This window comes from Oncorhynchus nerka, linkage group LG22 (genome assembly GCF_034236695.1).
Source record: "Oncorhynchus nerka isolate Pitt River linkage group LG22, Oner_Uvic_2.0, whole genome shotgun sequence".
NCBI classification, from domain to species: Eukaryota; Metazoa; Chordata; class Actinopteri; order Salmoniformes; family Salmonidae; genus Oncorhynchus; species Oncorhynchus nerka.
The window spans coordinates 25168191-25186479 of NC_088417.1; the positions used below are offsets into that span (position 1 = coordinate 25168191).

General features: G+C 44.3%; 1 protein-coding gene across 3 annotated transcripts in view; it reads left to right on the plus strand.

Annotated features, from left to right (window-relative positions):
• The first annotated feature begins 2306 nt into the window (after positions 1 to 2306).
• LOC115105035 (rho guanine nucleotide exchange factor 4-like) overlaps positions 2307 to 18289 on the plus strand; it is a 171078-nt gene continuing 155095 nt past the window's right edge. For 2 of the 3 annotated variants that reach the window (XM_065007081.1, XM_065007083.1), the window contains exons 1-2: positions 2307 to 2777; positions 10545 to 10583. In XM_065007081.1, coding sequence (XP_064863153.1) covers positions 2565 to 2777; positions 10545 to 10583 — 252 coding nt within the window. In that variant the 5' untranslated portion in view covers positions 2307 to 2564. Of the gene's footprint in view, positions 2778 to 10544; positions 10584 to 15416; positions 15586 to 18289 lie in introns of those variants that run through there. The other variant, XM_065007082.1, reaches the window with a different exon arrangement.

Below are 18289 nucleotides of genomic sequence, written 5' to 3' on the forward strand. Positions count from 1 at the left end.
TTATCTTGTTAAACTTTTTGCATTGTAAATCCAAAATGAAAGCTTCAGACAAGCCCTGGAAGTTCTCCCCCTGCTGTTTCAGTCCATTTTCCTCCATTTGGTGCCTAATGAACGCTGCCCAGATCTGTTAAGCACTGGTATTTATTTAACACATGGCTGTAATGGTAGTGAGTCCTACGTTTTCACAGTTGTCAAGCTGTGGTGGAGACTGAGGGAAACTAGAAAACATTTGTGGCTCTGAACTGTACATGACAATACTGAAAATATAGAACCCCAACTGTTTCAAATGTCATGGTGAGATTGTCCTTTGTAGAAATAAACGTACTATATGTTTATTGTAACTTAGACTACACAAATCTTTAAAGCAATAACAACCATTTGAACGTTTGAAATTCTGATCACAGTGCATTGAGTTCGCTCCATGCTGGGTGTAGAGACCCTAGACCTGTCAGTGGTTTGACTATGGTGGATATATGGACACCCAATCACGTTGAACTCTGAGGGGTTAGATGATAAGTTGCCATGGTCAACAAGTAAATTGTATAAATATTATCATCGTTGCTTACACTTGAGCAAACAGGGATATCATGAGTATTGCTACAGAACTTTTACTAGCCACTTAAAACATACTTTTTTATTATACTACATATCCACTAGATGTCGGTAAGACGCTTTATAGTTCAGATATCTAGAGACTTCTGAAAATCCTGTATTTTGTCATTTGTATGTTTATCTTTGAAGTTTGCCTACATCAACGTCTCGAGCACAGAAGGCAAGCCATCAATCCTCAGTCCCTCTGACGTGTTTCTGGGAAAGAATAGATGTATAATGTGTTATGAAAGGGATCGCTTACACACTATCTCTCACTCGCTCTCTCTGGGGTTCCTAGAACTGTAATTCATCTAACATATCGCTCACTATTTGTAGTGAGAAAGAACAATGTACTTTGCCAGGATAGGATATGGGGTGTTTGCTGTGTAACCATCCCACAGGGGGAGCCCCATGCTGAATGAATGATGTGCTGTCTGTTTCCCTTGGCCTCTATCTGGAATTGAGTCCTTGCTTGTTCAGAGCCCAGCATCTGTCCTCACAGATCCTCAGTGGGGTTTAGACCAGGATACAATGGGAAACTGTCTCCATGATGTCGGATGTGTTGGGTCCCATCCATGTATACAATACAGAGGGTGGGAGAGAGGAGAGTGTGTCCTGCTGAGACACTGGCCATTAATGCTGTCTTTTGACAGAAGGCTTGGATGAGTCTCCTCTCAGGAAGTGAGAATCAAAAGCACAGATGTGATGATCTATAGAGGATGGCCCCATAAAGATAAGGGAAGACAGACTGTGTGCTTGTTTGTGTGGCCCCTTGCATAAAAACATGGGGACAAATGACTGATTCATTGGTTTGGAAGTTTAAGTAAACTACAAAGGACACCTTTTAAAGCCTCTGATGTCTTAAGGTTTATGGAAGTATATAGACCCCTTGGAGAAGCAATTCATTACTGTTATATTGATACCATGTTATGAGGAGTGAATGGTGGTGATATGGCTGTATGGTTTAAACTTGTATGATCTAGACTATGATCTATAGACCCATAGGCTAGACCGTAAAGCACCTGATATAAGACCCATTAATGGCGTTATCGTTATGTTTTTACGTATATAAGTCATAGGCTACTTTGGATAAGTCACATAACTTCTTCCTATTTATAAACATGCAGTAAATACTGTACCTTGGCTTCTACCCCTCTCTCCCGCCTCTACGCATTCCCACTCTGATCGAAAAAACACGTGCGCTCAATGTGGATTCCGATAACATTTGAACTCAGAAGCAAAACTAAATTACCCAAGTAGCCTATATTTATTTGCGCAAATTACCCACTAGTGGTAATGTGTTTGTCTGAAGAATTAGTTCGGCTAAAAAATAAAGCTCGCGCTTGGAAGCTGGAGTTCAACAACAGCACCTCTCCGTCTCGCGATCAAAGCTCTTGTCGCCTCTGCTCCCAGTAAAGGCCGTTGAAGGTCTTTGACGGGTAGGCTATTATGCCGCGTTCATGTGCTATTGAAAACTCGGAACCTCAAAGCAAAAATGGACGTAAGTTATTTGCGTGGAGCTCCATATTGGTTGGTTCTGATAGCCTACTTCCCAAGCGGGAAACTCGAGAATGGGATCATTTTTCTATAACGAGTTCGCAAGTTGAAAATGTCCGAGTTTCCTAGTTCCGACACGCACATGAACGCGGCAGACCGGTGTTGTGGTTTCCCAGTGCGCTGTTTACTGAACAGTGCGCCACAGTCTCGGTTCGGCCTCGCGACCTAGGGCTGTTTTGTAACGGCTTTGATGTTTACATACAAGGAGGAAAGTATGACATAATTTGCTGAAGGTTTTTCATAGTTCAAGATAATACAACTTTTTATCGTTATGTTGGCTACAATAATCATGTTGACAGTTTAGGAACTAGTCTACATGTGCGGGCGCAAGGTGAGACTTCGTGGAACGGGGAAATCGAAGGCTGCGCTATCCCCGAGACAGTTGAAAACTTAATAGAATACTACAGGCGAGGAAAATGGATGATAACAACAATGACAACGCTCGCTGCAAGTCGTCTGAGGATAACCACCGCGACTCACCAGTTGACAGCGGGGCAACAGGCGATGTTGGAGCTGGAGGTCTAGAAGAGGTACAGCTGCATCTCACGTGCCTACCGGAGCGGTACATGATGGCCAAGTTCACCTTATCAGCCTATATGCTCTGCTGGGCAGCACTGAAACTCTACCAGGTAAGGTGGTCTCACCGAAGCTTTCTAAATCACAATACAGTGTTGATGACCTATGCACTCTGGTGCCCTTTTAGTTGATGAAAATCAAATCATTTTGAAAGGCCTATAGCCCTTTTATTATTGCCCACACCCTCTGAATAACAGACTGTACTTCTGAACTATATTGAGCCACAGGAATAAAATGATCATAGTGTTTGCTTATACAAACCTCTTCAAAGTGTTATGCAAAATGTATCCAGTTTCATGTTCTCAAATATGACCGCTGTATATTTTTCCTGGAGGCCTACGTTGGTATTGTTCAAACATGTCCAATTGCCGTGTGAGAGAAGCCTACTGGTGTATGGATACTTTCATTCGCCATTCATACCAATAATGTTGAAGAAAAACAACAAGCCTATTCATAAACCAGATATCAAATCTAAAATCTTGCCCAAGAGTGTTAAAATCTCCTGCAAGTGATGTCTTGTGTTTTCCAGTAATTCTCCACTTTTCTATGAAGTACCATGCATTCACACTCAAAATGTTGTTGCTATGGAAACACCCTTTGGTTGGTTTTGCTGGGCTCCTGCATTCTGTTATTTTAACAAGGGCCCCAATTATCAATGCATGTGATCGTTTCACAATTATCAATGCATGTGATCGTTTCACAATTATCAATGCATGTGATCGTTTCACTCTTAACCAAGCCAACCCACTGAAACCCCCACACTTATCCCAATGAAGGGCAAGAGTATAAAATGTACAAATATTTGGTTAGAGATTCTACATGGCACATTGCAGTGTTATCTCTCTTAAATCTAAAAAGTTGGTGAAAAGCCATTCAAAGTACATTTATACATTTACATTTAAGTCATTTAGCAGACGCTCTTATCCAGAGCGACCATTCCAGGCTGCCAAAAGATTTCAATCAAAACCAATTAAAACCAGACAAGGAGCAACAGAGAGCTATGTAAAGTCCTGCCTTGACACTGTAGTGATATATTGATAGTTGAATCATTGATTGATTAAGAGATTCCTAATTTTCTAGTCTTTGTCATGTTTGTCCCCGTCACTGGATAGAGAGAGAATCGTATTTGTGTTGGCTGGAAGTGCAGTTGGATTACAGGGCTGCCAGAGCAGACAGCTGTGGAAGTGAACTAAAGTGTCTCATGTGGTTGGGTTCCTCGGTGATGTCCTGCCTGCCAACCCCTCAGCTTAACTGGCTCTTTAGACAGGATGCCAGTTGTCATGGTTGCAGTGCTAAGCAGCAGCATATAGGCCCTCATAAGCACACAATCCCATTCACCCAGGGGTAAAGATATTAGGGTGCGTTCGACGCGGCATCCTATTCCCCTACGTAGTGCCCTACCACAGAGTAATGCACTATATATGGAATAGGCTGCCATTTGGGACGTAGACATAGAAAACACAACCCATAATAGATGTTTATCACGCAGAGTTAACGCACACCACTTCTATTAGAATACAGCTGTATTTTTAGTCATGCAGTACCTGGGTTTATTCAAATAAAGTCACATTTTTCCAGAAATGTAATCCTTGTTGGGTGTTATGGAAAAGTGTGATGCTTTTAACTATTTTCCATTTTGTTCTGTTTTGATGTCTCTGTCAGTGTTATCAGCATGACAATAGTGATATGTACTTACTGTATAGGTCTGTATCCCAAATGACACCCTATGCCCTATAAAGTGCACTACTTTTTGCCAGAGCCCCATCTGCCCTGGCCAAAGTAATGCAATATAAAGGGAATAGGGTGTCATTTGGGATGCAATCATAATGTTGGTCTGGAACATTTCCTCTGTCCCCAGGGAGGGGCTTGGTTCCAGTTTGTCAGGTTCTTGACATTTGCATCGGTCCATTACCCCTCTCAAATACCCTCACAGTGACTCCTAGTTTATTAAAACGGTGTCAGCAGCCTTCTCCTTCTGACCTTTGCCGTGTGATCAGCCCTGTATTGGTTACTAAAGTGTATCAGAGAGGAATGCTCTGGAAGGGAGTCGAACAGATCCACTGCACATCAGGTTGACACAGCAGTTAGTCTTATAATAACACATGACAATCAAAGGGTGTGTCAGTGTCAGGAAGGGATGGATGGAGGCTGTAACCCTTCTCTCCCTTCTGTGTAACTAACGTCACTGTGGATTCGCCCCCAGATTCCCCCTGTATCAGGGCAAGCCAAGTCTTGTCCCAGAAGTCTCCCTAGGGCTCCCTCTACCATTCCTCACGGTGCAAGGAGTAACCACGGACACCAAGCCCAGCCAAACACACACACACACACACACACACACACACACACACACACACACACACACACACACACACACACACACACACACACACACACACACACACACAAATGCAAAAACAAAAACACACACACACAAAAACATACACACACACACTAAGCCCAACCCCAGAGCCAGTCTCATCTCAACTCATGCACAGATTCAGCTCTTCTTATCACATCAAACTCCTTAGTTCACTTTGAACTGGCTCCTCCCTGAATTCCTAAGGTTATTATGGCTATGAGATATGAGATATGGTAATTGGGCAGGTGTGCACTGCGCATCGCTTAATTCACTGGTACGATCTGTCAAAATCAAAGGTATATTTATCAGGGTTTTTTTGGTACAAAAAATATATATACAGGACAGGTAATTATAATTATGTAATAATACAGGTAACTGCCAAAATAAAGGAAACACTTGAGGAAATGAGAGATAAAAAGCTTCCACACAGGCTTAGTTCCTGAGTTGATTAAGCAATTAACATCTCATCATGTTTTTTTTATTTAAAAAATATATTTTAACCATTTTTCTCCCTGATTTCGTGGTATCCAGTTTATAGTTTCATTCTTGTCTCATCTCTGCAACTCCCGTACGGACTCGGGAGAGGCGAAGGCCGAGAGCCGTGCGTCCTCCGAAACATAACCCAGCCTTAGACCACTGTGCCACTCAGGAGGCCATCCCATCATGCTTACGGTCATGTATAAAAATGGCCAGTTGCCCATTATTTTGGCTTCCATGGCTAGAAGAAGAGATCTGTGTCTTTGAAAGAGTTGTCTCAAAGGAGTATAGGGGGGGTTTAAAAGGTGTGTGTGTGTCTCAGTCACCAGATCTCAACCCAATTGAACACTTATGGGAGATTCTGGAGTGGTGCCTGATACAGCGATTTCCACCACCATCAAGAAATCACCAAATGATGGAATTTCTCATAGAAGAATGGTGTCACATCCCTCCAATAGAGTTCCAGACACTTGTAGAATCTATCCCAAGGCACATTGGAGATGTTCTGGCGGCTCGTGGTGGCCCGACGCCCTATTAAGACACTTTATGTTGGCGTTTCCTTTATTAAGGCAGTTAACTGTGTATTTGTAATGTACACATATGAAGTGTTTGTGCCTTCTTGCTATGGTGATGGCCTACCTCCTTGCCCAAACTGCCGAGGTTAAAGCCCCTCCCCCCCGCTGTAGTCAGGGCTGGTAACCTGGCAAGTCCAGATGGTTCTGGAATGTGTTGGTTTGATTAGAAGGTAGGATTCAGTTTTAAAAAGCCACTATAGGTCACAGTCTGAGAGGAGAGGTGGTGGATCCCGGGTCACACATCTTAGTGCCACAACATGCCCTCTGTGACATAACAAGCTGGGAGAGGTCAGAGTTCAAGAGTGTTGTGACCTTGTCTCAGACACACACACACACACACACACACACACACACACACACACACACACACACACACACACACACAGAGGGTGGCCAGGTAGGTCAAAACACACACACACATATGTTCATTTGTTATAGTCACTTGACAAAACGTGCAGTAGCCCATAAATGCTCATTACAGGTATAGTTCAACGGATTGGTTTCTTGGTCAGGTGAAGCTTCTTTTTCAGTAGTTTGGCCTTTGACCTTTAGACTAACGAGTTAGCATCCAGTCAGGAAACAAGGACTCTATAATCACCTTTGATGATTTGGGTTCGGTGGCAACAATGGTATTGATGTCATCCTTCTGGAGGTCATATATGTCATAAGGAAGTACTACAGGCAGGCATTTCCTCCTACACACCAGTGTTGTGGCGATGGACAATGTGATTATAATTTACTGGCCATTTGAGAAATTTAACAGACGCATATGCATTGGGTGCATAATCTATTAGAGCATCCACCCACAGTGCTCAGAATGACAGAAATGATCACACCCTGATCTGTTTCACCTGTCTTGTGCTTGTCTCCACCCCCCACCAGGTGTCTACCATTTTTACCCATTATCCCGCGTATTTATACTTGCATTTTCTGTTTGTCTGTTGTAAGTTGGTCTTGTATTGTCAGGTCGTCCCAGCGTGTTTCCTGGTTTTCCCTGCACTCTAGTTTTTTGTTTCTAGCTTTTCTGGTTCTGACCTTTCTGCCCTAAGCCTGCCTGCTGTTCTGTACCTGCCTGATTCTGATGTGGTTTATGAACTTCTGCCTACCCTGACTCTGAGCCTGTCTGCCGTCCAGTACCTGTCGGACTCTGATCTGGTTACGAACCTCTGCTTGTCCTGACTCTGAGCCTGTCTGCCGTCCAGTACCTGTCGGACTCTGATCTGGTTACGAACCTCTGCCTGCCCTGACTCTGAGCCTGTCTGCCGTCCAGTACCTGTCGGACTCTGATCTGGTTACGAACCTCTGCCTGCCCTGACTCTGAGCCTGTCTGCCGTCCAGTACCTGTCGGACTCTGATCTGGTTACGAACCTCTGCTTGTCCTGACTCTGAGCCTGTCTGCCGTCCAGTACCTGTCGGACTCTGATCTGGTTACGAACCTCTGCTTGTCCTGACTCTGAGCCTGTCTGCCGTCCAGTACCTGTCGGACTCTGATCTGGTTACGAACCTCTGCCTGCCCTGACTCTGAGCCTGTCTGCCGTCCAGTACCTGTCGGACTCTGATCTGGTTACGAACCTCTGCTTGTCCTGACTCTGAGCCTGTCTGCCGTCCAGTACCTGTCGGACTCTGATCTGGTTACGAACCTCTGCCTGCCCTGACTCTGAGCCTGTCTGCCGTCCAGTACCTGTCGGACTCTGATCTGGTTACGAACCTCTGCTTGTCCTGACTCTGAGCCTGTCTGCCGTCCAGTACCTGTCGGACTCTGATCTGGTTACGAACCTCTGCTTGTCCTGACTCTGAGCCTGTCTGCCGTCCAGTACCTGTCGGACTCTGATCTGGTTACGAACCTCTGCTTGTCCTGACTCTGAGCCTGTCTGCCGTCCAGTACCTGTCGGACTCTGATCTGGTTACGAACCTCTGCTTGTCCTTGACCTGTCCTTTGCCTGCTCTCCATGTTATAATAGATCCCAGATCTGAAAACTGAACCATCCGCCTCCTGCGTTCTGATAGAAATCACATTTAGATTCTGGTAATGCATCTTAAAAGAACATGCAACTCGTGTAATGAAGCAGCCAATACAACGTCCTTTTCTGTTTCAAATCACAAGCTCGTAGGCCTATGGCTATTTGAGTAGCCTGCGATTTGGGCAGTGTGTGGGGCAAAAGGCCTAGCTGACTATTGAGGTGCGGCTGTCAGTGAAAAGCATCTAAAACATGAGTGAAGATAATGTGTCTTGAGTATCATTTAAAATGTTACGACAAGAAGGGGAGGTGTGGTGAAGATATAGGCAAGTGTCTCTCCAGAATGACTCAGCTGTCTCCCGCCAATTCTAGTGCATTCATTATTTCATTGAGTGAATTGTTTGCCCATAGATTTAAAATTTGGATAAATTCCCCATTACATACAGTAGGGAGAACAAGTATTTGATACACTGCCGATTCTGCAGGTTTTCCTACTTACAAAGCATGTAGAGGTCTGTAATTTTTTATCATAGGTACACTTCAACTGTGAGAGACGGAATCTAAAACAAAAATCCAGAAAATCACATTGTATGATTTTTAAGTAATTAATTTGCATTTTATGGCATGACATAAGTATTTGATACATCAGAAAAGCAGAACTTAATATTTGGTACAGAATCCTTTGTTTGCAATTACAGAGATCATACGTTTCCTGTAGTTCTTGACCAGGTTTGCACACACTGCAGCAGGGATTTTGGCCCACTCCTCCATACAGACCTTCTCCAGATCCATCAGGTTTCGGGGCTGTCGCTGGGCAATATGGACTTTCAGCTCCCTCCAAAGATTTTCTATTGGGTTCAGGTGGTGGCAGGTAGCCTAATGGTTAGAGTGTTGGGCCAGTAACCAAAAGGTTGCTGGATCGAATCCCCGAGCTGACAAATCTGTTGCTCTGACCCTGAACAAGGTTAACCCACTGTCCAAGGCTGTTATTGTAAATAAGAATTTGTTCTTAACTGACTTGCCTAGTGAAATAAAGGTTAAATAAATAACTTGAACACCTCTTATGAAGTCTTTATAAAATAATTGCCTCCATGTTTCTATGACTTTTCCTATAGGCTACTTTGAAGCAAGGTAAGACATGCCTCATAATATGAAATAAAACATTCAAACAATTAAGTATGTTTTCAAAATGCATACAATGCAGCTCACAATGTAAAGTGGTGGGTAAACACACTGATAGCCTGTTGTCTGCACTTGAATGGTGAATTGGAGGTGACCTTCAATTACCAGTTGAGAAATAAAAATAGTAGCTCTTTTTAATCGTGCACCAAAACTGTTTTGAACATGCAATTGCATTTAGAATTGTTGTGTAATGAATGGGCTTATAATAGCTTGTTTTACTCCAGCAGCAACCAGTTGAGAAGCTGCAGGAGAAATCCCACTCTAAATAGGCTCTGTATGCTCTGCGCAGGTGATGGTTAAGATACAATGAAAATACACACAATGTATTTACATCGATTGGTATTTCCATCAATGAATAAAAAGCATTATAAAGCAGTTTGCTAGGGAATTTTTCTTCTCCCGGTCATTTTGGCAGGCAGCAGTTTTATTTATCAGCTTTTCACTTTTTTTATTGGTCACAAGCCGGCAATTGGCGTATAATGGAAACTCTGTTGCACTCACATGCAAGTACGCCGGCCCCCCACCACAGAAGTTCTATGCAGGTTTGATGTGCAGTAGCAGTCTGCCTCTCTGGTGCAGCATGGGAAAGCCCAGCAGGGAAACAACTAGTTCTCACTGCAACATCATGAAAATGCAAAACATCCCATCAGAATTAAATGAATGCCTATACACTCCGGATGTATATGAAGTTAATCTTTATTAGGCAGACTGAAAGATCTTTTTGTTGGGCTCTGTCTGCCATTTTATGATTCACTGCGTGGAGTCCTACTCAGCTGCTTCATTGTATGGCACCCTATTCCCTACATAGTGCACTACTTATGACCAGAGGCGTATGGAGCCTGGTCAAAAGTAGTGCACTATAAAGTGAATATGTTGCCATTTGGGCCGCACACATTGTGTGAGGAAGGATACCTCAGGCCTGTTTTACTGAGACAGACTTCCCTCAGCATCAAAGTGGCAGTAAACGCAACATATGCTACGGTTAGTTTAGCTTGTCTTCTGAAGTGAGATGATGAGGTTTATGTGCAGTTTTTTTATTAGGCTACCCACTTCTCCTTCTAGCACTTCTGAAAGGTCAGGGATGCTAACTAATAGAACAGACATAACCTGCTGTATTTTTGACGCCATAAGTAACTGGCCTGGTGCCTGGCCTGGCAGTGTACCAATTTCATACTCATGCATGTTGCTGTTGTAGACAAATGACTAAACCTAAGGACCACTGGGCAGCGCACAACCTCTAATGCTTTGTTCTCTTCTACCTCTTCATAGAGACTACGATGCACTCCTGCCACTCAAGAGGTGAAACAGGTAAGGAATAAAATTTTCATTTGATTTGGTTTTATAGATATTAACATCCATTTCAATGTACTTCTTCCTGTTGCCCCACATAATGTATGCATTTCAAAAGGTACCCTATTCCCTATATATTGTACTACTTTTCACCAGGGTCCATAGGGGGGCCTTTAGGGGGGGGGCATAGGGTTTTGTAGTGCACAGTATAGAGAATAGCGTGTCATTTGGGAAGCACCCAATGTAAACCCTTTTTGATTGCACTTTTACGGCAGTGGGCTAAATCAGAGTCTGATTCTTGGTGGTCTTAAACAAATCTACTTTGAAACAAAAGTATAGACCTCACACACATGGTTATGGGCTTAGAAAAAGAAGACACATGTACCATGTCAGATATAGAGTTTAAATCTATTCAACTTTGAGTTTTTATTGCAATATTCCACTTTATATACATCACAGAAGACTGAAAAATAATGGTTTGACATAGAAACATTGGATTTTCGGGTTTAAAAAAAAAGTTTATTCATTAAGAAATTATGAAAAATATTAATACCATTCCACCAATGTTCCCTCAAACATTTTTTGGCACTGAGCAAATTTCAGGTCTGCTGAGTGCAAACTCAAATGCAACTTCTGTGCAACTTCCAGCACATGTTTACTGTGAACACTGAGGCTGTATCCACTTTAAGTTACAGTTTTAATAGTGGTTAAGTAGGCTACTGTGGCTATTATACCAGAGTGGCCTACCATCAAACAATGGTGAAAAAGCATCCCACAACATTGTAACATGGAAATAGCTGTTCTTTCATTCAGCCTACACTACCAGCCAGTGTGTGGTGTTCATTTAGGCCTACATTCCATGATACTTTTGAAAAAAAACATGTAGGGCTTGACATTAACCTGTTTATCCACTTGTCATTCAGACAAGGAGGTGACTGAAAATGTTGTTGTGTTGTTTGATGCAAGAAACCACTTTCCAAAATACATTTCATTATTGTAACCTTACCGCTATTACAGAGAATCAGACAATTTATTATACCCTCTGCCTATTGGCTACTTAGCTTATTCAAGCCTGTCTCAAAATGCAACACTGCTTCTTTAAGACAAATAAAAGCTCTTCACCTGAATCGCTTTTCAAAGATGTCTGGAAATGTACACGTTTTGTGCTATTGTAGGAAGCAATCACTCCCCTACTGCTGACTACAAATGATCTATAACTGGGCTAATAACTCACTAACAAGCAAAGGATATGAACAAAATGTGCACACGTGGCTACATGCAGGTCTCGTTTGATCTCAAAACAAGTACATCTACTCACGACCGCTCATGCTGTAAACACAGTTCAGTTCAAAATGAATGGCAAAGATCCATATATGGCAATGGTCTATTTGCATATAGGCCTACTGCAACTCTGATTGGTTATGCAGTACAGGTCTGTGTAGAGTACGGGCGTCCGTGTCATTGCAATAGAATCCTACTCCAATGTGCTCTGCCTATAACAAAATCTCTTGCATAGTTAGTTTTGCATACTAAGTCTTGCATAGTTTGTTGATAGTGTTCACTAAGGTGGGAAACTCTAGAAAGTTGAGTGAAGTTTAATCTCATGCTTCTCTGCGTGGGATGATATTTCTTCTGCCGGGCAGTCCTGGTGGAGCTGCATGCCCGCAGACGCACGCAGCTTAGAGGGAACATTGCATTCCACCCATGAGGCCACTAGAGGGAGCTTTGATCATTCGACTGCAGGAAAGGGGTCTACTAAGGTCTGTATCTTCAGTATGAACAGCTCTGGTATCATAAGTATTGGAACATTGAGATGCTGGTGAATTTTTTGCTTCAGAGTACAGCACAACAAGAGATCAGAGGTGTGTTTGAATAGCGAATGTAATGCGTATAAAAGGAAGGGCTGGGTTACTTATAGATGACTTCTAGTCAACTACACTCTAGCTATCTTGGATGGGAAGTCTACAATTTCAAGTTCTAGCGTGTTTGTTTGTCTTGAGCTTGTGTCATGAAATATCCGTGTTAAACTAAATATGGTATCGACTCGAACTGGAAGGATGGAATTAGGGCAAACACACACACACACACACACACGGCTTTTTCACACCCTTTTTCACCTCAACCCAGGAAGGAACAGGTTTCTTCAGGCGTTTGTTTCTAACTGCTCACTGTTCTCTTTTGTTTATAAAAACAACAATCACCCGTCCCAACAATAACCTGTCCCAACAATCACCCGTCCCAACAATCACCCGTCCCAACCATCACCCGTCCCAACAATCACCCGTGCCAACAATCACCCGTCCCAACAATCACCTGTCCCAACAATCACCCGTCCCAACAATCACCCGTCCCAACAATCACCCGTCCCAACCATCACCCGTGCCAACAATCACCCGTGCCAACAATCACCCGTCCCAACAATCACCGGTCCCAACAATCACCCGTGCCACCAATCACCCGTCCCAACAATCACCCGTCCCAACAATCACCCGTGCCAACAATCACCCGTGCCAACAATCACCCGTCCCAACAATCACCCGTCCCAACAATCACCCGTGCCAACAATCACCCGTGCCAACAATCACCCGTCCCAACAATCACACGTCCCAACAATCACCCGCCCGAGAGAACATTGGATGGAAGGGATTTGATTTCACACATTGTCAGCAGACACCAGCCTGTTTGGATGCACTGAAAGTATTTGTGTTTTCTCTCTACCTGTCTGTTTGCTGGATCTTTGGCCTTCTAAATGCTGACTTCAAAGACTCATGTGGCTTCAAATAGCCACTGCATAGTTAGAACCATATGCTTACAGTATAATGCCGGTCTGAGACTTTCATGCTGGGGCGTTTACAGTATTTAACCCCTTAATAAATACTGAAGCAAGGGGTTTGTATAATGAGCTCCCAGTAATGTTCACAGGGGCTTAGCCCTCGTGGAGATCTGAAAAAGCCAACTCTTGTTTCATAGTACAAGGTACAAAGTGGAGAGAATTCAGTGAAATTGGCTTTTATAAGCTCTCTGAAAAGGAACCTCCTATTGCCCTTTCTCTTTGTTGCTGAGGCACCTTTGCTGAGCAGAGCTGTACAATCAAAGTGTGTGCGTGTGTGTGTGTGCGCGATGTGCTGAACGAGGGGTTGAAATCGGCTCCAGTAACCATGACCCAGAGCTGAACCTAAAACTCTGAAATCTGTCAGGAACCGCTCCGCTTGCTAGCAGTCTTCCGGGGACATGGATTTACCATGCCAACGCAAACCAAAGCTCGGGCAATGCTTTCAAAGGACCGCTCTGGGTAAAACGTAGAACCTGTGTAATTTACACTGTCATGGCCCAGTGAGGGAGCTGCTGCTGGGGAGACAACTAGGGGTTAAATAAATTCCACCACAATGCTCTCAGATGCTTTCTGAAACTCCACCACAGCTGTAATAAAAACTCTCAGAGCACCAATGGTCACTCTTTGTACACATTGATGTTTGCGATTCATCAGTAGACTGCTAGGCTCTGGGGGCTTTGGTTCTGTAGAAAGATTACTTACTGAGGTCTCTTTTCTCTGAGCCAATTAGTCTAGCTTTTCAAACCAGATCAAACACTGGCTTTCAATGGCTGTTAATTCTTAGAAACTATTCTCTCAACCCTAACCTTAGCCAGGCAACTCCTATGTCACTTTCAAAACTTTCTAGCTGGACTGCCTTCAGAATTGAAGAAGCTGACTTGTTTACTTCGCTAATGTTCGCCACACATCTTTGCTTGAACAGTAGTTGTTGTTCACATGGCTGCATTCACTGGGTTATTAGAGGGGGGAAATTGAAATAACACAGCCATCTGAACGCTGACCGACTGGGCCAGTCTTCACCGTCTGCTGCCAAGAGCTTCCCTTTCTACCCAGTAGAATGACACTTTACTTTTCCAGACTGGCATGCCCCCCACCTCTCTCTCTCTCTCTCTCTCTCTCTCTCCCTCTCCCTCTCTCTTTCCCTCGCTCTCTCTCTCTCGCTCTTGGCTGGCTGGGAGAGGGGGATCTGGACTCTGCTGGGAGGTTTATAGTGGGGCTTCAATCAGTGTCCATCCCAGACACATTGTCCAAACTAGGCCATTCATGCCACAGCCAGCAGTCAGCAGTACCCCCACTGCTTTTCTCAAGGGAATCGGATCAAGTTTGAGCTCTATGTATCGGGTTAGCTGCTACAGTCTAAGCTGTTTACAGGGGCACAGAACTGACCCTCTGTGTCAGCCAGCCACATCAAGCCCCTACAGAGACAACTAACCTTGAATGGACACCGAATTGACCAATAGAGAGCAAGTTTACTGGAGGTGGCCTTACAATCAATGGCCCTGATTGGTGAAACAGGTGCAGGTCTCGGTCTTTGGATGTCTTCTGTCAGAAAACAGTGTAACTGTGTCTTGGTAATGTGCAATACCACTATTCCGTCCTTAATGTTAAGGTTGATTAGGACAGATGTTTCTACATCCTTCCTGGTAGACAGGCGGTGTTTGCACTTTCACTTTAGTCTTCAAGAGGAAAGTAGTAAGTAGTCTCTGGAGAGTCACCCACCTGCTGCTGTATCTTACAGGCGCTAACAGTCTCTCACCTGGATCTGCTTCCAGTGTGAGAAAGGGAAGTGACACACTGACCCACATACAATCACCCGCAAAACCAGCTGGTCCTCTTCTATCCTGCAAACTGCTTTTCTCAGAGACTTAATTGCTGGCTAGCCTAGCCTCCACCACCAACCCTCCCTCCCTCCCCTCTCTTTTTTCCCTCTTGTGTTTCTCTGGGGTTGGGCTCGCTGCCTCCGGAGACGACACAGGCTGTAGCGTTAGTGCTGCTGTCTGTTTGTGTGAGTTTGAGCTGCCTCCGTGCCGTGAGCGGGACTGTCTATCTGCTGGAATGAATGCTCTGCTTGGGTGTGTTGGAATTCCAGAGCTAGCCTAGCGACCTCGCTAGTAGCCACCTAGCCTCACGTTTCCCTGTGTCTTGCTGGCTGTCAAAGGATGTCACAGCAGCACTACTATGGCTCAGGTGAGAACACTTTCACAGAACAGCTGGCTTCACTCAACTCAGGAAAACGGAGGGAATGTTTAGAGCTGTGGAAAGAAGGAAAGCGGGTTTATTTGGGGATTCAGTGAACCCTGTTCTCCTGAGAACAGAGGGAGCTGCTGAAGTTATGTAATATCTTGCTAGTTCCAGGTGATCAGTGTTGTCGTAGTGGGATGGTTTGAAGCAGTCCGGGGTGACATGGGCTTTGTGTGTGGCTGCGTAGCTCCGAGTACTTCACTAAATCAGCCGGGCTTTTGGGTTCCATCTACAGTCATTACATCTTATGATGATCTAGATGTTAAACCTTTCTTTCTAATAATATCAACAGCCTCTGGTTTCTTCTGTGTGTGGAAAATGTTATAAATGTACTAATGTGTAACTGTGTTTGTCTCAACCAATTTAGTTTACCTCCATCTGTGTACATGTGTGTGTACATGTGTGTGTGTGTGTGTACATGTGTGAGTGGAAGGTTTGATGCCTTGGTGTTTGTGGATGTGTGTGTGTGTGCACCTGTGTTTGAGTGAGAGACCAGCCTGTGTTAGGTGTGAGTGAAGGGCGATGGTATGAGTTGACGATGTTGTTAGGTGGTCCGTATGTTTTCTCCTCCTCGCCTGTGATGCTCAACTATGTGTGTGTGGTGTTATGAGAACTCTGTGTGCACTTACTTACACACTGTGATCGTTAAATCACAGTCCAGAGGCGAATCCCTCACATTCCTCTCATACAAGAGGGTCAAGGGGGTGGTCCATTGGCCATGCAGGCTTTAATACTGTTGACACAGGGCAGATATCCAGGAATTGTTCAAATTTCACTTGTAGTAGAAGCTCAGACAAGGAGAGGATGGGAGGACTGCTGGACAGAAGTCTGTGTCCCATGCTTTCCACCATCATGCCCAGGTGTTTGTGTGTGTGTGTGTGTGTGTGTGTGTGTGTGTGTGTGTGTGTGTGTGTGTGTGTGTGTGTGTGTGTGTGTGTGTGTGTGCGTGTGTGCATGGGTTCTTCTATCCTTGAGGGGATCTAAAATCCCCAAAAGTATAGTAAAACAAGGAAAATTCTCCCTTGTGGGGACATTTCCCACGTCCCCATGCGGACAAAGCCTATTTTAAGTTTAGGGGTTAGGTTTAGGGTTAGAGTTAGAATTACAATTAGGGTTAGGGCAGGGGTTAGGTTTAGGGTTAGAGTTAGAATTACAATTAGGGTTAGGGCAGGGGTTAGGTTTAGGGTTAGGAGTTAGGTTTAGGTTTGGGTTAGGGTTACGGGTTAAGTTTGGGGCTACGGTTATGGTAAGGGTAACAGGCTAGGATTAGGGGTTAGGGAAAATAGGATTTTGAATGAAAATTCATTTGAGGCTAGAAGAACATAACGTGTGTGTGTTATGTGTGTGTGTGAGACTGTGTGTGAGACTGTGTGTTTGTGTGGCTCAGTTGGTAGAGCCTAGCGCTTGCAATGTCAGTGTTGTCGGTTCGATTCCCATGCGGGACCAGTACGTAAAATCATGCACTCACTACTGTAAATGGCTCTGGATAAGTGTCTGCTGAAGTGTTGAGAAGTTCATGTTAGCAGAATATTTGGCTGGTAGTAAAATGTGTACATTCATGCTGTGTTGCTCTGCCCATAGCATTACTGCCCTTTCAGGTCAAGAGCTACAGGTTCAAATTCTGGTTTTATCCACATAGAATATCCATCTTCATTATGTCATGTTAAATTACTTTAGAATAGCTTCACAGAATAACATAGGTGAAATAGAGACCTAATACTAATACTAAAGTAGATACCAAGCAAAGTGGGAAGTAGCATCGTTCTGTTGACTGCATCGGACCAAACAGAACAGCATGCAAACTTTTAGTGAATCTAACACAGAGGAGGAATTGCGGCTGCTTGAGTGACAGGGGGCGGGGCTTGGTGTGTATGTGGGAAGCAGGAGAGAGAGAGCGAGAGAGAGAGAGAGAGAGAGAGATGGGGGGGCATGCCAGTCTGGAAAAGTAAAGTGTCATTCTACTATAAAAACTGATGTGACATGAGTGGTGTTTCCAAATATTGCTGTATGGAGATCTCTTGATATATGTATATTGTACATGTCAATAATGCTGCCCTAACACACACACACACACACACACACACACACACACACACACACACACACACACACACACACACACACACACACACACACACACACACACACCTCCCATGTGATGGTGTGGTCCAGTGATCAATCCCCTTAGTGTGTGGTCACTGGCGCGGACAGCGGCCTCATGGTGCTGGCACGGTCAGGGACGGCCTGGCCAAGTATGACATCACCCCACCGGTTACTGGGGTCTGCTACCGGTCAGCCCAGCACTGTTGAGCTGTCAACAGGGAGGGAGGGAGGCACCAGGGGTGAAGGAGAGGGTCCAGGTTTACATCTGTCCCAGGCCAAGCTGTGGAGTAGGTTACCTGGGGTGTCAGGTTGGATAGCATGTGCTCATGAACCCACTATGCATGGAATTTGTGCCACTCTGGTTCCCAACGTCTGAATGTACTTAACTTTCCATGTCCTGTCTGTTTTCATTTGATTTATTAGGATCCCCATTAGACGAAGCCAACGGCGACAGCTAGTCTTACTGGCATCCGACACAAAAAATACATTACAGACAAAAGATTTTACATTTGACATGCATTTCTCTCTGTGTACTTGGTCAGGGTTA